Source organism: Cavia porcellus, unplaced genomic scaffold, assembly GCF_034190915.1.
Source record: "Cavia porcellus strain 051 isolate PalLab524CR breed Dunkin Hartley unplaced genomic scaffold, mCavPor4.1 scaffold_5, whole genome shotgun sequence".
In the NCBI taxonomy this organism is placed as follows: domain Eukaryota; kingdom Metazoa; phylum Chordata; class Mammalia; order Rodentia; family Caviidae; genus Cavia; species Cavia porcellus.
The window spans coordinates 50188554-50212379 of NW_026947488.1; the positions used below are offsets into that span (position 1 = coordinate 50188554).

Consider the following 23826-nt stretch of genomic DNA (forward strand, 5'->3'; position numbering starts at 1 on the left):
AGCTACTCGTATACCCTTGACCGAGCAACTGTCCTCCTCTATTGGGGGTGGTTGTCCTCTTCGACCGAGCGCGCAGCTTCGGGAGGGACACACATGGATCGTTGAGGGAGGAAGGGGACACCCGCCTAGCCAGCCAGGTCAGCCGAATTAACCCTGGCGATCAATGGGGTGACAGATGTTGCAGCCAGATTGCCCTCACATCTGGTGTAATCTTAAGGATGAATGAATATAACTTTTAGTGCCTCTGTTTCCTCATTGGTGAGGTGGAAATACCAGCTGTGTCTGTCCCTTGGTTGTGTTGTGAAAGTGATGGGACTCTGTGCCTAGTATAGCAGCTGTTCTCTAACTGTTAGCTACAGATACTCCTAGTATTGTTAGGGGAGGAACTTGTCTTCACTGGTTAAGGCTGAGTTGTATTGCAGTGACACATGGCTTCTGATCTCAATGGCCCACACAGCAATTGGATCTTAAACTCAATCTGTGTGTGTGTGTGTGTTTTGGGGGGGGGGTTGGTACTGGAGATTGAACTCATGACCTCACACTTGCCAGGCAGGTACTTATATCACTGAGCTAAATCCCCGGCCTTAAACTCAATCTTACACCTCCCTTTTTGTAGGTTGTAACTCTGGACCATGACTTTTTATAGTAGAACTAATGTGCCTTTGGAAAATGCTATTCTCAGAACACGAAGGCTGATAGAATCATGCAGTGTTTAGAAGTGTTACTGTTACTTTCACTCATCTGTTGTCCAAGGCAAGTTACAAGGCCACGCATGGTGTCAGAGGCAGAGGAGTACAGTCCTTTTAGAGATAAATAACTGGGAACAGTGATAAAATCCACGATGAAGGCCTTTTTTATTCTAACCAACAGGACTAGCAAAATGACAGAGGTGCATTTTTTCCTATAAGAAACTCATATTCCAGTAAAAGTTATTGTGAGTTCTAAAACAGTCAGGTAAATAGAGGAGTTTTAGTATGGTGTGAGTGAGAAGCCCACCACAGAAAAGAGACTGACCATCTCTGCTGTGGGGATGAGTCATGGCAGTGTCTCAGAGGCCGCCAGCTAGTCTCGGTGGGTACTGGCCACAGTCACTTGGTCTGAGATCCTGGACATGGTGTCTGAGAAGCTTTTGAAGGTGACATAGCTCCTAACACCACCTGCCTTCCGTTGGACCATAGGAATGGAGGGCTTTAGCTTGGGCCCATCAGCCACAAGTGCGTGTCTCTGATAAAGGTCACATGGCATGGCACACACAATAAATGGAAGGTAGAGGTCACCTTTACAGAGTTACTGTGAGGCCTCCAGCCTCATCAGAGGATGTTTGAGAGGTCACAGCTGAGTGAAGTGGCTGCTTTCCCCATCCCAGGCTTAGAGGAGCACTGTCAGCACACCTTGGGAGGTCTGATCTCACAGCTTCTTTTTCTTCCCTTAGATTTGCCTTCTACTAATACGCTGGTGCTAAGAAAATAAGGGGAAGCCCTGCAAGTGGAGAGCTAGGGTTTTATTCCCCTTCTCCCCAGATTGTTGGCTCATTTAGAGAACAAATTCTCTTTATTGCCAAGGGAGAGGCGATCAACATTTAGGCAGATGAGGAAAGTGTTAGGAGCTTTACTTAAAATACTTGTTAGGCTAGGTGTAGCAGTGCACATCTGTAATCCCAACACTCTGGAGGTTGAGACAGGAGGCTTGCTGAGAGTTCAAGGCCACCCTGGACTATATAGTAAGACAGCGAGACCCTGTCTCAAAAGAAAAAAATGGTTGTTAAAATATACAGGTGAAGACTGGGATTTTATTTTACTTTTTATTTGTTATCTGACAAACTATATACTTTTATTTAACTCAAAAAGGAAATGTAGGGGCCGGGGATTTAGCTTAGCAGCATAAGCGCTCACCTGGCAAGTGTGAGGTCATGAGTTTGATTCCCAGTATCAAAAAAAAAAAAAAAAAAAAAAAAACCAAAACCTAACATCAATGCAATCTGTTATTTATTTCATCCCAAAGACAAGAATTTTAGAGGTCCCACTCAGTGGCAGTGGTGCTCACTTCAGATCCCATGCATTTTCAGTCATCATAGTTTTCTCCTTTAAATGTTCCCTGCCTGTTCATGCCCAGCATGAGCTCTATGTGGTTGTTTTTCTTCTCCAGCCCATCTTCTATTCATTCAGCTCCATTATCATCCTGGAGGTCACTGTCCTGAACACTGCTTAAGGATTTTAGATTGATGCCCACACTATTTCTCCAGTGAAATCATAAGGTTTCAGGGGCTGGAGTTTGTGTGTCACTGGTGTGCACCACAGATTTAATCATAAAGTCTGACACAATAATGTCCAGAAGAGTTTGTGTAGAGAACCATGTTCTTGGAAATGAATTAGACCAAGGCTCATGGGTCCAGGCTTTCTAGTAGCAGGGCTGTGCGCCTCATGCTGCAGAAATGGGTGCTGACTTGGTGTTCGTGCATTTCCCGCTTGTTTACGGGTAGTGGTCACATCCAAGGACGGGTTATTATCTACATGGAGGCAGAATGGAGAGACTGAGCTGTGAGCAGAGGAACATATACAACATGGAAACCTGGAAAACTGGAATCTGCTCTCTTTGGGTGAGGTCATATTCTTTCCTTCCCTGTCCTTCATTAATTCAGTAGAAATTGATGACCACCTACTGTGTTCCAGAAAATGTCTCAGATATGTAGAGCCCATTAGTAAATAACAGTAATCCCTGCCCATTGGGCTTACTTTCCAGTGTAAGGCAACAGACAAGCAAAAGACCTCATACACAGGGAAATTACAGTGTAGTATGTTAAAAGGTGATAATTCCTTCATATTAAAAAAAAGATAAAGTAAGATAAATCGTGTTGAGTAGGTAGGGTAGCTGACTGAATTTTGAAATTAATGAAATAACATTTGAGCAAAAGCCTGATGTGGTGGTAATGTAGCTTAGGTGATTTTAGTAGAAGAAAAGGCTAATTGTAGTGAAAGCTGATTACAGAGCAGAGTGCTTGCTGCAAAGATTCCTAGTCTGGTGTGCAAAGATGTTTTTGGTGTAGCTTTTTGGATTTCAATAGAAAATATAAGATGTAAAGTGGAATATAAAGGAGTTACTGGTGGGAAACAAATTGTATTGTGCGTATGTTATCAATCAGCAGTGTGGCCGTGAGACACTGTCTATCCCAAGGCTGTAGCAGAGCTTTGCAGCCCGACTTACGGCTGCTGGAACTGAAGACTGCCTGTTTGTTTTTTTTTTAACAGAACCAAATCTGTAAACCTCCGGATTCCTCCTGCTTCTGGATATTTCCTCTCAGCAGTTCCTCAGTCAACGTGTGTTTCAGATTTTCAGTCATGTGTAGAAAATCTCTTCTCTTCAGGTAACTCCAGCCCAGGACATTGGAAGCAGAATTCTCTCCTTCCTTTCTTCCTTTCTTCCTTCCCTCCTTCCTTCCGTCCCTCCCTCCCTCCCTCCTTTCTTTCTTTCTCTTTTCTTTCTTTCTTTCTTTCTTTCTTTCTTTCTTTCTTTCTTTCTTTCTTTCTTTCTTTCTTTCTTCTTTTTCTTTCTTTCTTTCTACCAAGAATCACATGCAGTGCGTGGGTGAATGGGATGTGGCCTCAGCTGAAATTGTACCTCCTTGTCCACCATACGACACACAGACGGGACAGGCACTGTCCTTGTGGGGAGCGTGGGCAGAGCTTTAGCTAAAAGTCATGTCCGATCTTATGCCAGAGGACAAACTGAGTGGAAAAGTGAGGCTCTATGTGTGCAGTGACTGTGGATCAGACTTTAAGGATAAGTTGACCCTGGTCAGACACCACTGGACACGTTCGATGGAGAAGCCACATGGCCAGTTAGGGTGGCAAAGATGTTAGCCAGAAACTCAACCTCAGCAACCATCAGAAAGCACATACAAAAGAGAAGTCTTTCTTGCTCAGGGACTGTGGGTAAATCTTTAGAAATAAGTCCATCCTTATGCATAGCAGTGGACCCACTTCAAGGAGAAGCCTGGCATTTATAGCTAGATTAGGTGAAGCTTTGGCCAGATGTCATCCTTCATAACCCGGAGACACACTCAGGTGAGAAACCCTCTGTGTGGACAAGGTTTCATGGTGAGGTGACCTTTAGAAGCCCCCAGAGGATGCTTAGGGCAGAAGGCTCATGTTTGCAAGGAGTTTGAGGCCTTAGTCACACTCAGTACTAGTCAGAACACCAGTGGACACTCAGGTGAGAAGCCTTCAGTTTGCAGGCTGCAAGCAAGGCTTTTGTTCCACGTCACCCTGCATTAGGCACGTGAGGGCACACTCAAGAGAAGCCTCACATGCAGTGCGTGGGTGAATGGGATGTGGCCTCAGCTGAAATCGTACCTCCTTGTCCACCATACGACACACAGAGGGGACAGGCACTGTCCTTGTGGGGAGCGTGGGTAGAGCTTTAGCTAAAAGTCATGTCCGATCTTATGCCAGAGGACACACTGAGTGGAAAAGTGAGGCTCATGGGTAGGACTAGAGCCATCAGTGAGACCTCATCTTACAGCAGAGAGACACAAGCAGGCCTCTGCAAGTGTGAGTGATGTTTCAGAGCTGTGTTGCCTGCTGCAGGCCCTGAGGACACATTCCGGAGCATAGCAGTAAAGCAGTCTTATTGGAGGGTGGACCTGTGCTCGCAAGGACTGTGGGTGAAGTGTGAGCAGTAAGTTGCACTTAGGGACACCCAGCAATTGCCCTGAGAAGAAGTGTCACACTTTTGGGTGTTGGTGAGCATCAGCAAGGAGGTGATCGGGCAGCTCCATGGGGCTGCTGTGGTCCCACATCACAGGGAGAATCTGTGGGGATGCTGTGGACCTCAGTGCCCACAGCTGCTGGAGGGAAGGGCTCCTGCATGCAAAGCTGCGTTCCTCTGGGGCACCAGCCCTTAGCCATAGGGAGCTGCAGCCCCCCCCCCCCCCCCCCGCCCCAAGACCGGGTAACCAGTGACTGCTTCAAGTCAGGAGACAAAACTCACTCCTTGACTTGCCTGAGAGAATTACCCAAGTCTTCTCCAATCTAGAGTCAACAGTCTCTCACCTGCAAACACTGCAGTGCAGGTCAGTCCTGTCCTCTCCCCAGTCCTGCCCTCTACCCAGGTGGACCTGACTATCCCATGATTGCTGCAGGAACCTAATTGAAGATCTCTGGTGTTGGAGAGGGAATGAGGATTTGACAGTGTCACCCCTCAGCAGATATCAGAGTATACAAAAGAGAAATCGTGGTTGTGTGGGGAACGAGCAGGGACACAGGAAAAGTGGAAGTGGCATGTTGTCTAAGGGAGAGGTGTCATATAGGGTGGGTTGGGGAAAATGTGAGATGCCTTAGCAGTAAATTCAACCTCCCCAGACACCAGAGGACACCCTTGGGAAGAAGGTCCGTGTGTGTGAGGGCTTGTGGCTGAAGGATTACCTTCATGATCACTCGCTGCCTCACCCACCCCTGAGGGTCTGCAGGAGCAATCTCAGCCCTCCCGGTACTCTGAGAGTAAAGTAGCAATAGCCTTTGCATGCACTTTTTTTTCACTGTTTATAATTAGATGGAATAAAAAAGTAGGATGCCATTACATTTTCTTTTTGTACATTAGTTCTTTCTCCAATTACTTTCTTTCTCTCTCTCTCTCTCTCTCTCTCTCTCTCTCTCTCTTTTTTTTTTTTTTTTTTTTCGCGGTACCAGGAATCTCACTTGCCATCTTTTTCCTTTTATTTTGTTTTTCGAGACAGGGTTTCTCTTTTATACCAGGCTGGCCTTGAGCTCACTATGTAGCCCCAAACTGGCCTTGAAGTTAAGGTGATCCTCCTGCCTCGGCCTCTCAAGTTCTGGGATTACAGGAGTGCACTACTTTATCTGGCTCACATTTGCCTGGTTTATTATCCTTTTGTTTGGTCCTGAATTCAGAACCTGAACCTGTATCATTCTTCCTCACTTTCAATTTTAGAATAATCTTTTTTCATGTTGGTTTTTGCTGAGTTTCTGGAGAAAAAATAGTGGACTGTGAAAACAAATATCAATTTTTGGTATGGAAACATTTGACTCACTAATTGCAATAGGTGCACACAATTGCAAAAGGTGCACACAAATTTTCACAAAAAAATTTGTAGAAATATGACTCCTTGGGAAGACGAAGTTTAGTAGACTGTATATAATGACTCCGTGTCGTAGTCACCTCTGGATCACAGAGAAGTTTGGAGCTGGGTGACTTTCAAGATAGCTAGCAAGATTACTGGCGTGAAATGAGGCATAGTTGTCAGGCATGGTGGTGCATGTCTGTAATCCCATGACTTGGCAGTGTGAGGCAGGAGTGCCATGAGTTTAAGGCCAGCCTAGGCTGCATATAGAGTACAAGTTCAGCCTGAACTACGCAGTAAGACTTGTCTAAAAACACAAAATATCAGGTACGGCGATGCTTATTAAAGTGGACCTAATTAATACATACACACAAGTGTTGTTCTAATGTTATCTGTACATATATTTCTCACTCAAACTCAGAACTTTAAATGTTTTAAAAGTTTAGAATTTATTTTTACACTGATATGCAAAATAGTGTATATTTAAGAGATAATGTGCTACATAAACATTGTGTAATATTTTCATCAGAGTAAACAAGTCTATTTCTTCAAAAATACATTATGTTTTAATGGTGAAAGCACTCAAATTTCTTTCTTCAAGCTTTTTGGAGTACAAAGTATTCACCCAATGTAGAAGAGATAAAAATTTATTATTCCTCTGTAACTATAACTCAGTGTCCATTGGTCAACCTCTTTAGTTCCCTCTTCCAATGTAAAATTGTTTTGAATCAATTTTTTTTTCTAAAAAAGAACAAGTGATAAAGAATTTCCAGAAACATGAAATTCTATCATTGCCTCATTTTCTTCTGTTAGTAAACAACCATATTATCCTTTTTTATCCTAATTTTCATGAAGTAAATAAGGAATAAAATCCATCTTCTCATTATATATCAAATCTTGTATTTAATTTGTTAATTTTGATTCAGATTTTATGATTGATTGAAACATGATATTCTAGAGTCATGAAAAACAAACAAAAGAATTCCCTGATTTTCTGGAGTTCCATTCACTGGTGTTCTTTTTAATTTTTAAAATTTATTTAATTTTTAAATTTTTTATTTTAAAAAGGGTAAAACTAAACAACAAAACAGAGCAAAGCAGATTAGAAGAAAACAATGTAAATGACACAGATTTCAAAGCAAGACAATAGGAGATCTACAGTGGCTACCATAATGTCTCTTGTTTTCTTGTAAATAGTTGTCTATATCTTCACACTCAGCGAATTCATACAAAACAAAATAGTATAAAACTTATCAGAACAGAGTATTGAAGGCATTTGCAGGCCTGCATAACCAGACAATAGGAAAATCAACAATGGCTACCGTAATGTCTCTTGTTCTCTTCAAAATAGCTGTCCATACCTTCATGTGTGTTGAAATTAAACAATACAAAACAGACTAAAACCACTCTGAAAAAGAATAGAAACATTTTTGGATTTCACAGCATGATGATACAGAGTCAGCAATGGATACTGCAGTGTCTGTTTTTCTTCAAAGTAACTGTTCATTTCATCACACATAATATAATTGGTTCCTTAAACTGTTTAGAAGTTCTAGGCATGTATATGCCTCTACATGTATATCTATCCTTTCTTCATTAGAGGGAAAAACAAAGCAAAGCAAAACAAAATAAAACAGATTACTAAGAAAAATAAGTTACTAGAAAATAAAATAAGTTACTAGATAAAATAAAAATAAGTTACTAGAAAAATAAGAAACAAAAAAAAATAAATAAATAACAATAGCAAAGAGCCCAAAACAATGACAATATAGGCCTTCAAAACAAGGAGGTAGGAGCAGAACTAAGATTAATATTTTACATAGTGATCTTCAGGAATTTCTCAGGTCACTAGACATAAACATGCAAAATTGTTCCATTCCTATCAATGTTAACTGCTTTGTTCTATGAACTTACAGAATTTGTAGCACAATCATCTCAGCTATTCTAAGTTCCACCAGTGTTCTTAAAAGGATAAAAACATTTTTTCTTTGAATGTTGGGACATAGCTGAGGACTAGAAAAATCTCACAAAGCCGGGTTACACAAAGGGGCAGGCCATGTTCATCCACAGCTGCTGCCGAACACGAAGTGGATTACTGTGACCTGTTTGATAAGCTGTAAGACAGTGTTGGTTCAGCAGGTGCTCACCACTGCCAGCTGTCTATTCCTATCTTTTCCTCTACTTCTTTTGGCTGGGAGCTACTTTTTTGGCTGGGAGGAAATAAGCTTCATTTTGTGAATTTTAATAATACTTAACATAGTTTTTATTGTTTTAATAACTTGTAAAAATAGAAGGGCTTTAACTTTACCTAAGTCTACTAAACTGCTACCAAAACAGGTTTATTTGTCTTTTTGAGAGATAGGGCTCAATATATGAAAATCTGAAAAGTAGTAAATTTTACAGTATTGGAGGGATGCCTGACCAAACCAGTGAAATACAAGGGATGATTAAAAATATGGTGAATGTCTGATGGACACAGTAGGGATAGAGATGCAAAAGCTCTGAGAGTGGGAATCAGCAAATCGAATTGAGAGCAGAGCTGGCGGGGAGCTCTGCATCAACCTGCGGTGAGTGAGAGGAATGGGGACCCTTCCATAGACTAGGAGGCTCCAACAGAGGACATTCTGGGACTGGGCAGACTAGCCAGAACAGGACGCTGCAGTGACTTCAGTCACATATTCCCCTCTCAAGAGGGATTGGTGGGGAGCGCTTGACCTGGGTGACGCTGGGGACTAAGACCCAGTAGGTTAGCCCAAACCAGGTCCCTGCCTGGCAGTGCACCCTAATGCAGTGAAGCCTTCAGCAGGTTGACTGACCTGGAGGGGTGGGCTGCCCAGGTCTGTGTCTCCATAGTACACCGCAGTGGGTGAGAACACCTAACTGGCACGATTCAAACAAACTGTAAGTGACAAAGAAAGAAACTGGGCCTCCTATATACACTTGTATGGAAGGAACAAAAAGTATGGGAAGAGGGAGCAACAAGCAAGGGTCCTCAGTCCCCAATCCTGAGAACACTGATCCAGGAAAGGTGAATGCAAAGGAGAATGAGGACAGAAAACATGCAATATCAGGCACGGCACCAACAGACATAAAGCGATATCTCTGGGACCTCATAGACGAGTTCAAAAGTGAAGTAATTAACCAAGTAAAGCAAGATATAGGTAGAATAGTTAAAGAAATGCTAAGCACCTCCCAAGAAAAAACAGATGGTGGAATGGAAGAACAGAAAAGAAGGGGAGAATTGTTTGATGGAGAAAATAGAGAAAATGCAGAATACATGAAGCAGGTTCAAAGAGATTACCAGGAAACTAAAAACTCTATTGAAAACTGGCATAACATCTTGAAAGAAACTAAGTATAGATTATCTAAACTGGAGGACAGATTTGTAATGTGGGAGCATGAAAGGAAAAACTTCTTAAAAATAACAAGGAAAAAAGCAGTAACAATACAAAGGCTAGAAGATGATAAGATGATCTATAACTTAAGAATTAAGAATGTAAAGGAAGAAGCAGGGATACAAACAAATGAACTGCAAAGTCTATTCACAGAAATAATCAAGGAGAACTTCCCTAATATGGAAAAAGGTAAAGACATTCAGATCTATGAGGCATACAGGACACCAGCCAGCTACAACCCAAACAGAACTACAACCAGGCATATAATAATCAAAATTCCAGAAATCCAATATAAGAACAGAATATTAAAAGCTGTCAGAGACATAAAACAGATCACTTACAAGGGAACACCCATCAGAATTACAGCAGACTTCTTGGCACAAACCATCAAATCATGAAGAGCATGGGGCAAAATAATTAAGCTTTGAAAGACAATAACCTCCAGCCAAGATTGATCTATCCTGCATAACTGTCCCTAGAAATTAATGGAGAAACAAGGTGCTTCCAGGATAAAGAGGAACTAGGAGAATTTGTAACCACCAATTCAACTCTACACAGAATATTGCAGGACATTCTAAAAGAGAAAAATACCAAGATTCCAGAAACTGTGGCAGAGAGGCCACAATGAATGGAGCAGAAAGTGAAATGAAGAAGACAAACTGACAACTAATGACAGAAAAAGAGCTCAACAAAAATGAGGCAGAGAAGGTTGTATGGTATGAACAGCTATTTTGGAGAAACCAAGACATCATAATAGCTAATGCTGATTTAATATCATCTTGTTTTGAAGTCCCATCAAGCTTTTGTTCTTCTGTCTCCATTGGTCTTAACATGTTGTATCTTACTGGATTTTATTATATGTGATAATATAAACAAAAACTTCTATAGACAAGGAGATAATACAGAAACCATTGTTCATTTTTTGTTAGTTGGTTCTAAATACCCTGTAATACTGTCATTCTCTTGAATGGTTTTACATTGTCTTGCTATGTTTGATGCTACAGTATATGAAGTTATACTCAAAGATTTCAAGGAAAGAGACACTGTGGTAACTACTTTTATGTCGGGATATCTTATGGTGAAACACTATTTTGCTTAAATGGTTATGTTCTGACCTGTGCTGTTTTGTTGTTATGTCCTCTTTTATCTCAATCTCCTTTTTTTATTATTTATTTTTTATTTTTATCTTTTTAATTAAGGGAAAAAATAGATAAAAATAGCAGGATATATTATAGTAACCCACTTTGATTTCCAATTAACTTGATTTGAAACCCTGTATTGCTCTCACCATCTTGTTTGGACTGATTTTACTCTTTTCTGTTTTGCTTGATAGTACCAAGTTTGAGACTATAGGCAGCAATTGTAAAGATAATAAAATTCACTATGATGCCCATTCTGGTTTGACTATTATCTATTTTGAATTCCTGTAATGTCTCCAAAGTTTTGGTTTTATTGGTTTTGTTTTTTACTGTTTTGTTCAATTTTACTATAACTGATGATATAGGCAATTATTTTTAAGGTAGCAAAAGGCATTTTGGTAACCATTGTTGATCACTTTGTATTCTGTTTTTACATTATGTACTATGTCCATCCTTTTGATTTGACTGACTCTGTTTTGTTATGTCACATTTGGTTTTATTCTCTTCAAAAAAAGTAATAACTGTGGGAGTAATAAAACCCAAGATGTGTAATTGTCATTGTAAAAAAGAGAGGAAAAGGAAATGCTCTAAAAGGATATAACTGCATGTATATTTAAGCATATAAGATAGATAACCATATTACTGAATTTTTGTTGGATCATTGAACAGAACTGTTTGCAGTCTCACTGTTTGAATGTTCACTTTATATGCTTTAATTTTGTAACTTGAACAACTATTTCTAAGATGACAATATGTAATCTATTAACTAGTGATTTCCTACTGTTTATTTTTTTTTGAAATTCTGTATAACTTGTACCCTTTTTCTGTTTTTTCTTTTTCTCGTTAAATAAAATTTAAAAAAATAATAAAAATATGGTAAATGTTTAAATTTTTAAAAAGTTATTAAAGATTTATTAGATATGTTAATTCTCCTCAAAATAGTCCCCCCCTTTGAACACAGCTATCATTCTTGCCACTTTTTGAAGCAGTGCTACAAGTCCTCTCTGTGTCTTTACAAAATCTGATGAAAAGTACAGCGAATGCTGCTGTGAGTGTCATCTGATGGAAGCCAAGCTTGTAAAAAGTTTTTTGCCTGGATCTGGCACCATGCAACTTCTGGCTCTTCCCCCAAAGTAAAAATGATAATAAAGGTAAAGGTTTTCAATCAACTTAGGATACTGAGGCAGCCACAACAGCACAACTGTTAAAGACATAAAAACTTTAAAGATATATACATATATATATATTTTTTTCCAGAACTGCCTCAGAAAGTGGCAAGAACAATGGGAGATAATGTGTTAGAAGAGAAAGAGAATAATTTGAGTTAGATTAATAGCAATGTATCTTTTATTGTAATAATTTTTTTTGGTACCGGGGATCAAACTCACGACCTTGTACTTGCCAGGCAGATACTTATGCCACTGAGCTAAATCCCTGGTCCTGTAATAATTTTTAAAAGTTAAACGCCACATTTTACAATCATACATTGAATTTCAGCTCAAAGTTTCTTCTGGATATATTAATAAATATATAGAATGGATGTTCTGGAAGAGATCTTGTGAATAAATGATAAAGTGTGATGAACAGCATTGAGACTAAGATAAAACTGGGATTGGCAGAGGTGTTAGAATTGTCCAGACAAAACTTACAGCGGAACTCTGGTGATAGCAATAGTGCTATCTTAATTGCTAATCTTAGTGGCTCTCCTGATTATCTGGGCAAAGTTACACATCAGCATTTTCAGTGCCCTTAACCTTTATTCTTTCACATTATTCTAATGGTACTTTGTACACTTGATTTGGTTTTATTGTCTTTCTCGCTGGAATATAAGCACATTGGGGGAAGGAAATTTGTATCCCCTAACATGGCATGGCATTAATAGGTGCTAAATATTTTAAAGACATAAATGAATGCACACATGTTTGATATGTTAGGTGCCTGGGTAGTTTGGGGGCAAAGAAACAACTAAAGAGTGAGGTAGACTTATATTCAGGTCCTGACTGTCACCCGTGCAAACTAATTAATCTCTCTGGCCTCCATGTCCTTCTCTATAGATTGACAGAAAGAGGTTGACAGAAAACACCTTTTACAGATGTTGTGAAGATGACACAGCTCTGAGGTGGCAGCTTTCATCACTGAGTTTGAGGAGCAGCAGGCAGAGGAGAGTGACTGGAGGCTGATGAATGAGCAGAATGTTGGAAACATGGTTGGAAAGGAGTGCAGGGCTAGGAAGTCTTTGGGAGGTGGGCTATAGGGCATTGAAATAATCTAATGTAATTTAAGCACATTTTAGAAGGATTCTGGCTATATGAGAATGAGAGAGGAAGCAAGAGACCAATAAGGAGATCATTAAGTAATACAAGCCAGTGATATTAGAATAATTTTAATGTGGGGGTCCATATGATTTCCTCATGGGATGATTATGAGATGGGACAGAAGTATGCTTCACGTTTGTCACTCTATCTTTTGTTGGCTTTAAAAATACTGCAATGGCGATCTCTGAAGCACAAGTAGTTTAGGATAATGAATAGGATGAAGAATTCAGTTTTCAACATATTAAATTTAGTGTACCAGTAAGACAGCCACATCAAGAAGGTGGCGAGGTATAAAAGGTCAAAAGATAGAAATGTCCAGGTTAGAGGAATAAATTTGAAAGTCCTGGGTATATAGATAATAATTAAAAGTCATGAGACTGAATGAGATTATTCATATATTGAGTTCTTTGTGCTAAGTAGTGTTCTAGGCACCACAGCAATGAATAATACACACCAAAAAATTGACACACACATGGAGCTTCTAAAAGGGAAAGGGATAATAAAATAATTAAAAGTACACAGTAGTCCGCTTTTATCCAAAGTTTTATTTCCTGTGATTTGTAACCTGCAGTCGATCATGGTACAAAAGTATTAAATGAAAAACTCCAGGAATAACCAATTCATAAGTTTTGAATTGTGCACTACTCTAATAGCATGATGAAATACTTGCCGAGTCCTGCCTGGCTGTGAATCATCTCTTTGCCAGCTTATCTATGCGGTATATGCTATTCACTTGCTAGTCACTTGGTAGCAATATTTATTGTCAGATGGTAGTACTGCGGTGCTTGTGTTCCAGTAGTCCTTATTTTACTTAACAGTGGCCGTAAAGAGCAAGGATCCAGATGCTGGCAATTGGGATAGGCATGTGTGGATAGGAAACTATCTGCAGTTTCAGGCATTCAGTGGGGAACCTTGGCGTTATCCCCTGGAAGAAGGAGAAACTGCTTATAGCATCATGTTGGACAGCAGTCAATATTCTGAGGAAAATAAGAGGCAGTTAACAGGAAAGCAAAGGTAGTTTAACAGAGCCTCTGGAGGGTGGAGGAAATGAGGGCGGAGTAGTGCTATTACGGGGAGAGGGGGGAGGGACGAGGTGACACCAGCCGCCACAACGAGCAGAAGTGTGTGTCCCAAGAGAATGCTAAGACTCTCGAGAATGCCAAAACTGAAGTTAACATTGCCCACCAAACTCGATATTGTTTAATCCGCCCTGAGGCCGGAACTCAAGAGCTCAGGCTTGGGTCCGGAAGTAGTATTCCACTCGACCTCATTTTACTAGCGGCTGAATTTCCGGTGGCAGCGGCGGGAAACCGCTGGTGCTTCTGTCTAGGCCTCTGAGGAGGGGAATCCGGCGCGAATCCGGGCCATCAGAACCGCCACCATGGTAAGAAAGCTTGGGCCAGTGGCACTAGAGCCCCCAAGTCTGCAGTGTTTGGAGGCCGTAGCGGATGGGGGAGGAAGCCGTGGTTGGAGCCATTTAAGGGGATGAAGGCCCTGACCGCGGCTGTTCGCCTCCGGCACCAAATAACAGGACCTTGACCGTTTGGCGGGATTAGGGGGAAAAGGGAGGGCCGGGTCGCTCGGTGGTGGCTGTAAAGCGTGAGACCTGGGAGGCATGAAGTAAATTTGTGGATCGGGGTGGGAGGAACTGGTAATTAGGTTCCGACTGGTGAAAGGGGTTGAGAGTGCAAGAATTTGTTGCGGGAAGATTTATGGTCCAAACTACAGATTTGCTGGGTTATTGTATGGCGAAGAGAGAGTAGGAGGGTGATTGCAGGATTTCCAGTCATGTGTGAAGCGTATTTTAAATGTTTGTGTATGTAACGATTATGCAGGCGCTGGAGCTACAACGTGAAGTGTTTTATTTCTTTAACAAGTTTAGCTTTCTAGTTGAGCATATGGATAAGGTAATTCAGTGTGGAAATTAAGAACTAGGCAACAGTAACGGCGGAGTGGGAGGCGGGGTAAGAATACTTTGAGTTGATGATTCCTGAGAGGTTATTGATAATTGTCGGGTTTCCTAGCAAAAATAGGAACTGGAAAACACAGGGCAAACAAGGGTAGCATGATTCGAAGTTGTTGGGGGGGGGGGGAGGAAGACGTAGAAGGTAGCATGGGACGAACTGGCAGGAACCTGGTAACTGAAGGCTTTGCATGTGACTTTGTCATGTTAGTGATGAAGCTTGCCATCGAAAGATTTTAACTACGAAGGGTCTTGAACCCAGTTGGGCTTATAATGATCTCTTTAACTCTTAATTAGTGGATAAGACTAGAAGCAAGGAAACCTCATATGATGCTAAAGAATTGATTGGTTCCAGCACAGCTTTCCACTTGATGAGACATGTGACAAAGTTTCTTGATCTCTTCCAGGTTCAGTGGCTTCATCTGTAAAATAGGAATAATAGGTCCAATTTTGAGTATTGTGATATGAACAGTACTAATCACAGTGCCTGACTAATGACAACTCCTGAGCACCCAATAAGTCAGCTATTACAAGGGGAATGAATGACTGAACGGTACCCCTAAAGGGTCAGATCCTGTGGATAGAAGCCCCTTTAGGTGATCACTAAGCCAGGCATGATGGTGCACCCCTGTAATTCCTGTATTTGAGAGCTGAGGCAGGATTGCTGTAAGTTGAAAGCCAAAGTATCACATAATGTGGATTTTAAACGTGGTAGGCAGTATGGTGAGGGAGTCAAGTTTCAGGAATTTATTTAAGCTCAAAAAGATCAACAGAAGGCACAGTGGGAAAAGGCACTTCAGTAAATTAGGACTGGCCTTCACCTGTCAGACTGATGGGAGGCTGATAATACAGATCAAATGTCAGGTGGTGTTTCTAAAGGAATAAAACTGCCAAGGGCAGCATCTGACGGTGATGTCTGTATTATGGTCTCTCAATTTTAGCAAACCCACATTGGAAGCCAGACTATAAAGTAGGAATGTTGAGTTAATACTATTATGTGTCCACGGTGATTAGCACTCTGGCTATCAGAAGTTTACCTCTGTGGATCTTGGAACCATACTAACAAATTCTTGATTTGGATAATTCCATTCTCCACACTTCCAGGATGACCAGCTCCCTTCAAGAAGTAAACTCCTTAATTGGATTTTAGTGGCAGTTGCAATCCAGTCCTTTATTATTTATTAAAAGGGGATATGGATATCCCATGGCACTTGAATCACGCATATAATCTGCGGCAGGTGATTGAATCTAGTATAAGTGAATTTGATTAATTTGGTGGCATTCCACACTGTTCCCTGACATGACACAGATAGAGGCAGTCGTAATACGAGAAAGCTTTTTTTTTTTTTTTTTAATGTTACTGAGGTTTGAATCCAGGGCTGAACACTGAGCTACATCCTAAGCTTCCCTCACTTCTAATACTGGGGATTGAATCCAGGGTGCTCTACCAGAGACACAACCCTATCCCTTTTTATTTTTTGGGACAACATCTTGCTCAGTTGTCCTGGTAGAATTTGAACTTGTGCTTTAGCCTTCCTAAATGATGAGATTACATTCATTGGTTTTTTTTTTTTTTTTTTTTTTTTTTTTAATTTTTGAGACAGGGTTTAAGTTGCCTAGGCAGAACTTGAATTTATGATCCTCCTGCCTTAGCCTCCCTAAGGGCTGGGATTATAGGTGTCTGAAGCGCTGGGATTATAGGTGTGTGCTACCGTGTCTAGTTGAGAAGAATTGATTGTAAAGGGAAAACAGCAGATTATTGGGCGGAAAATAGGGTGACATAGGAGACTTTTCAGGAAAAGGGCTGTGATAGACACATGGAAAATAAGGCCGTGGTGGAAAATTTTTAGGGAGGGCCCAGGGGTTTGTGGGTTCCCAAGATGTGGGTTTTACCCTGCTGCTTTCTTCATGCAGACGGTGGGCAAGAGCAGCAAGATGCTGCAGCACATTGACTACAGGATGAGGTGCATCCTGCAAGATGGCCGCATCTTCATTGGCACCTTCAAGGCTTTCGACAAGCACATGAATCTGATCCTTTGTGACTGCGATGAATTCAGGAAGATCAAGTGAGGAGGGGGCCACTGGGGCTGTTAGAGGAGTGGATCGGGTGGGTGGGCCAAGCGGCAGGCAGATGGTGATGTAGCTAGTAGGCTCCTCTCTCTTCTGCTACTGAGGGCAGACATCAGTGGGGACCTTGACACTTCTTAGTCCAGCAAGCCTTTCTGATTCTAGCAGAGTAAAAGTCAGTGTGGAGGGCTGCTAGTTTTTTGTTTCTCGCATTTTGTGTACCCCTGGGTACTGGGGTAAAGGGCTGTCATGTTCTCCCCACAGGTGTGAGGGGGGAGAGCTTGATTTTTCTGGCTTCATTACCTATTTGTAAAGCTGTAGCCTAAAGGGCTCTCCCAATGCAGCCTGGTCTGAAACTGCTTTAAGAAGCCTCTGACCCTCTTCAGGGTAAGTGCTCTGCTCCCCATGTTGATTTGGGGCCAGTGATTTTAGAAACATTGGAGATGTTTCTGCTTTGATACAATTCCATAAGTTATTGGCTAACTCCCTTAAGTATTGTTGCTCATAAGCTTCTGGCCTACAGAATGAAATAAGCTAGGGTTTTTAAACCTGTTTTATATTAAAGATACCTCAGGGCCCAAAGAGTTATGTGACTTTGTGGTCATGTGTATACTTTTTGTTCTGTGCGGTTTTTGTATTACGTGGTAACTGATAGTGAATTTTCTTGGACATTTTTTAAAGGGAGCTGTTTTCTTTTGTGGTCTAAGGTCAAGAAATACAAGATTAAAAAAAATGTGGAGCTGTCTGAGTGCTTAGTGTGTACTTGAGAAGGGCCAGCAGATCAGTGTGAAACTATTCCAAATGGTTCCCTTCTGTTTTTTTAAAAGAAACTGATTTTTGTTCTGATAAGAAATGTTTATTGGAAAAAATTTAAAAAATAAAAGTCAGTGGGGAAAAAATTGCAATGACCATAAGGCCCCCCATTATGACATGCTTATTATTTAAAAATAGAAAAATTTGAGCTGAAAAGTCTATCCACAGAAAATCAATTAATAGAATATAAAATATCAAAATAAAATCTTTAAGTTTTTTTAAAAATCAGAATATTTTTTTCTTCTATTCCGAGGCTCTTGGCTTTTGCTACCCATCTGCCATCCTTTTCCCCTATATTGTTGCATTTCTTTTGCCTTATTTTTATTGTTTGGGGGTTTGTTGTGCCTTTGAGGAATCGATGCAAACAATCCACCCTCTATCCATTCTCTTACCTTTTCCTTAATTGCTTCTTTTATTTCTGAAGTGAAATGAGGAATAAAAGCAGAGGCCTGTGAGGTTGAATTGGTCCTGGAAGGGCAGTGAATGAAAGTGGGTGGGTGGAATTCTCTTTGACTTGGGAGTTTAGCTGCCTCTGACATATCAAAGACTTGGCTGAAGGGGAGAGCTTCCTAGTTGATTGTAGGAGAGCGTCCGAGCCAGGACTGGGCTTTCTTATTTCTTGGTCTGCGCATCCTCTGGGGTTGGTAGGAAGCAGGTAGGTAGTCACCTAAGGGGTCATGTACTCAGACTATGGAGATGGTACAGAGGGCCTGTCTTGGGGACATTTTTGATTCTGTACTGTTCGTCAGGAGAAAGTTCAAGGCCAGCCTTGGAGACACACAGGCAGGTGAACCTGAGCTTTACTTGTCCTCTAATGATTGCTATTTTGTTCCTTCTAAACCTGCTCTAGGCCAAAAAACTCTAAGCAAGCTGAAAGAGAGGAGAAACGAGTCCTTGGTCTGGTGCTGCTTCGAGGGGAGAACCTGGTCTCGATGACCGTTGAAGGACCTCCTCCCAAAGATGTGAGTAGAGCAGGAAGCCTGTGGGAGGGAGATGCTTGCATGGCCAAACTCTGTGTTAGGTTCTGTGCATTTCATTGCCTTTTTCACAGAAGTCCTCTGTGTTTGCTCCCTTTTATAGGTAACAAATGGAAACTTAAAGAAACTTAAAAGTAAGAAATGAAGTAGGATTTGGGTTTTTCTGAATTTAAAGCCCCCTTCCTCATTTATACAGTTGGTGAGCGGCACTTGAGGGGCCAGCTGCACCAGTTCTTAATGTGATGGCAAAGTCTAGGTGGAACTAAACAATTCCTAACTCTACACAATGGAGTGCATGACCAGTTACAGTACAACAACTCACCATAGTGAGCATTTGCTGTGTACTGAGCATGTCAGGATTTTTTTAATGTCTGTAATAGTCTTGAGATAAATTATCCCCATTTTATAGGTGAAACAAACTGGAGTTTTAGTAACTTGCCTCACATGTCACAACCAACTGATGATACTGATATTTGAGCCCAGTGTTGGTTCTGTAACACCAACACTGACTAAGTTTATAAATAGAGTAAGCTTGAGAGAGTCTAACCAAGTTTGTTCCCCCTTTTTTCATTTTAAGATGTTATTCAAGAGAATAATTTTGCCTGTTTTTTATCCATGTTCATTTTTTATTTTACTTAATACATGATATATATGTTACATTTTGCTATGCTTTTTCAATTAATATTATAAATTTTTTTCAGTTACATTGCAAGTCACACTAATGACCTAAAGGTATTCCTCCAGTGAGTACAAAGTAGTTTATGCCAGTCATTATTACTTTTTTGGGTCTCATGTTGTGACTTTTCAGGTATAAATGTCTGTAAGAGAAGTTGTCAAATTTTTTGGTTAAAAGTATGTATACATACTCATAATGCTTAGTACACACTTCCAGTAGAGGTTGGCAGTTTTATTATGATCCTGTTTACAGATGAGGGGACTGAGTCCCAGCATTGTAGAATTATTTGTCTACTGTCACCGAGGAGGTGAGAGTTAGTTGGAAGTGGATTTCATGTCCTTTTGTTGCCAAGTCAAGTTCTCTTTTTCACTGAATCCTTCTGAATGGAACTTGGGACTTCGTTATTGGTTGAACTTTTTTAAAATCAGGAATCGAACCCAGGGCCTCGTACTTGCCAGGTAGGTGGTGCTGTAGCACTCTGCTACCTCCCCAACCCTTCATTTAGTTTTTATGGGAGTATATATAGGTGGTTTGAGTTGTGACATAGTTCTGTAGACTTAATTTCTAGTTAAGCATGCTTTGGAGGTAACCTGTGGTCATATATTTTTGGATGGGGAAGGAATGATGTTGGCACATGGGATAGGTAGTATTCCAAGTGTTTTGATGCCTTTAAAATCTGATTCTCTTTGCAGTGGTATTTCAAAGTAAATTTCTGATTTGCTAGGCCACTGAGTATATTAGCTTGTTTCTTTATTTTTCAGACTGGCATTGCCCGAGTGCCACTTGCAGGAGCTGCTGGGGGCCCAGGAATTGGTAGGGCTGCGGGTAGAGGAATCCCAGCTGGTGTTCCCATGCCACAGGCTCCTGCAGGACTTGCTGGGCCAGTCCGTGGGGTTGGTGGGCCATCTCAGCAGGTGAGGAGTTGGTGGAAAGGGATCATCTTTTGATCGACAGTTTGGGGAGGAGTCCAGAATGACCAGACCATGATGATCAGGCTGTTTACTTCTGTTAAAGTGAATTTGTACACAAAAGGGATTTGGGCCAGCTGTATTTGAGCAAGGTGTTTCTGTGGCAACATTCAATGTGCTGTCTTATAACCTATCATCAGGTTTTACTTGAAAATGCAAATGCCTTCTGTAAATTGAATTGGGTACCCTTAAACTCTGACCTAAAAGGTGGGAAGGAATTGGATGCTCACATTTGACCTTTCCTGACACTTGGTTTTGGATAGGAAGTCTGATACCAAGAATTGTAGCTTTAAGGAAATTTGGTATCTGCTATTGTTTCACCAAGCTGGGGAAGCAGGGGAGTGGGACACTGCATTGCATTGTACTGTTCTCGCTTCCTTCCTTCTTGTGTCCTTTTAGGTGATGACGCCACAAGGAAGAGGCACTGTTGCGGCTGCTGCGGCTGCTGCCACAGCTAGTATTGCAGGAGCTCCAACTCAGTATCCACCTGGCCGTGGGGGTCCTCCCCCACCTATGGGCCGAGGTGCTCCCCCTCCAGGTGAGGAGGTCATGAGGAAACCGTGGGCCACTGATACGACACACTAGCTGGATTCATGATGAGATAGCACCTTGACTGAAATTGATGATGCATTTGTGTAATGAAGCAGGATTACTCTGAGATCCGGCTTAAAACTAGCTGAACAAAAGCCATTCATTGGGAGCCCTGGCTGTTTGGCCCAAGTGCCAGTTTGTTAGGAGAGACCAAGAGGGTAGAATAGTTTATCTGGCATAGTAGACAGCTTTGTATGTTTCTTCCATCTTTTCAAGACAAGACACTTGAGCTATATTCTTGGGGCTTTTCTCTTTCAGGCATGATGGGTCCTCCTCCTGGCATGCGGCCACCTATGGGTCCCCCAATGGGGATCCCTCCTGGACGAGGGACTCCTATGGGCATGCCCCCTCCAGGGATGCGGCCCCCTCCCCCAGGTATGCGAGGTAAGTTCCTGCTGTAGTGACTTTGGGTTTCTTCCCTAGAGCCTAGTGGGATTAGAAATGAAGGGAAGATTGGATTTATTAGACCTTATCTTCTTGGTTTTTGGGCCTTAAGGTTAGGGAAATGAACTCCAGAGTACTTCTCAGTGCCTTGGATACTGAGAAATGATGCATTCTTAGGATCCCCCACAGAAGATATGAGATTGTCTTATGTGCTGTCTTTGATAGTGTCTAGTAATTAAGAGGTGCCCTGGGCTTAGCAATACTGTTTGTTACATATACCTTTTTAACTCCTAAGAATTGTTGAGACGGCACCCATATGGATAAGAAAATAGGCCCAGAGACCTCTTGGCTTCTCAGCTTTGTTTTTTTCCACCAAGTACAGCCAGATACAGTGAACCCTTGTTTTTCCAGTTGGGTTTTCCAGGTATAGGAACCCAGCAGGCCCAGGGAAATCCCTTGATTGCTTAGTAACTGTAGGCTTTGGGGTCGGGACAGGGGTGGGGATTTGAATTGCAGATCAAGCACTGATTATACTTCTTACTCTTACTTCAGGCCTTCTTTGACCTTGGCCAGAGTTATGGAAGTAGCTCCACAGAAGCATGTAACCACAGACCTGTTTGTTTGTTATGCTGTTGTTCGAGGAGTCTCACCGGATTGTCTGGTTTCCCTTACAGGGCCCCCTCCCCCGGGAATGCGCCCACCAAGGCCCTAGACTCATCTTGACCCTCCTGTGCTCCCTGCCTGTTTCCTGTGAGGCTGTACATAGTTCTTTTATTTCCTTGTGGCCTATGAAACTGATTTATAATAAACTCTTTTAAGAGAATAGTATAAATGCACCCGATGTATCCATTTATTTTAGGAAAACTGATATATTCGGTGCTTAATAGTCATGAAGGACTGCCTTGAAAAACTAGCCCTAATTTTAGCTGCTTCCCTGTGAAATACTTAGTTCACGAAATGAAACTATAATGAGACATTTCTTTTATCAATCTTAAAAATCAGTTTGTTGAAACACATTCAAATGCTCTTGGTCAGGGTTCTGGATTAGTATAGTTACATGAGAAGGCACTCATCTGGATAGCTCCTTGGGCAGTGCTTTATGAAGCAGTTGCTAAAAATAACTCAAGAGAGGCATCCTTTCTCCCAGGGCCACAGGTAATTAAATACTACTTTAGAAGTGTATGATATCTGTAGTTTCTTCCACCCAGAATCTGTTTAATTGAAAACATGGTCACTGAGTGCTATTCTAGGGTACAGAAGTAAGCTGGACACTTAAATTACTGTGTAGGGGGAAGATAGTTCTCAAGTTTTAGCAAAGGAGGTGTTAATGAAAATCAGTAGTGGTGTATCACTGCGGTGCTGGTAAGCTCCTTCAGGAATATGATGGGGTTCAGTAGTCAGTTTAACATCCTATTCTAATGGAAAGGAGCCATAAGATCATCTCAGTAATGCAGACAAGGCCTTTACAAGATTTCAGCACTCCTTTCATCAAAAGAAAAAATTAGGCAGTGTTATAGATTCAACAGGGATTTATGAAAAAACTTGCATACACTAACCTCTAAATAGTGGAAGACTACCTGGGCCTGGTGGCGCATGTCTGTCCCAGTGCTCTGGGAAGCTGAGGCAGGAGCTTGGCTCCAGTTTGGGCAACTTAATGACTTAGACCCTGTCTCAGAAAGTTGGGGATGTAGCTCAAGGAGAAGACAGACTGGGTTCAATCCCCATTACTGCATACTCTCACACAGGAAAACTTTTCCTTTAAGATGGAACCAACAAGGTTTCCTGGCCCTCTTTGGTGTACAGGAAGTTCTAGCTGTAGCAGTTTGAGAAGGAAAAGTAGTTAAATATGAAAGGAAGTAAAACTGAAATGATAGAACAGATATGAAAAGTCCACAAGAAACTCAAGCTAATGAATTCAGTGAATTTGTAGAATAAAAGACAAAAATTGGCAATGTATGCCGGCATGAAATAGTCTGAAAAGGGAAAAGAATTCCACTTAGCATAGTAACCAGAAGAACTCTGTTATTTAGATTTTTAGGAATCCACATGGCTCACCATCACACCACTAGGATAACTAAAAACCACTGAAAATAGCTGCAATGTGAAGATGTGAACCCCCAGGTTCTAAGTGACTGGGTACTCACAGTGGATCCCTTGTAACCAGTGAGGTGGTGACCTGGAGGGTGGGAACAGCCTGCTTCAGAAGGGCGGAGCACTTTTTAGGTTGGCCCGTCAGTCTTGAGGCTGGAGCTTAGGCTCTGTGAGTTTGAGAGGTGAGGTTGGGTGGGCTTCCATATTGCTGACCCAAGGAGGGTCCTGTGCTGGGGGAGGGCAGGGAGAAGCTCTGAGGCCCTTCCCCACCCCTCGCCCTACATACCTCTTCATCAGTGACTCATCTGTATCCTTTATAATAAATACCTGTGTAATAAACTACAAACCTAAGTGCTCTCTGTGCGAGCTGA

General features: G+C 41.5%; 1 protein-coding gene across 4 annotated transcripts; it reads left to right on the top strand.

Annotated features, from left to right (window-relative positions):
- The first annotated feature begins 14106 nt into the window (after positions 1–14106).
- Snrpb (small nuclear ribonucleoprotein polypeptides B and B1) lies at positions 14107–22200 on the top strand. 4 transcript variants are annotated; one of them, XM_003476631.5, is made up of 7 exons: positions 14107–14309; positions 16803–16954; positions 18619–18730; positions 20183–20335; positions 20789–20927; positions 21239–21364; positions 21917–22200. In XM_003476631.5, exons 1-7 carry the CDS (start codon positions 14307–14309, stop codon positions 21925–21927), a joined length of 696 nt encoding a protein of 231 aa, XP_003476679.2. In that variant the 5' UTR covers positions 14107–14306; the 3' UTR covers positions 21928–22200. The 4 variants fall into 4 exon arrangements, with proteins under 4 accessions (XP_003476679.2, XP_063104863.1, XP_005006670.1 ...); XM_063248793.1 differs by having other exon boundaries at positions 22039–22200; XM_005006613.4 differs by having other exon boundaries at positions 21239–21355.
- Positions 22201–23826: the final 1626 nt, after the last annotated feature.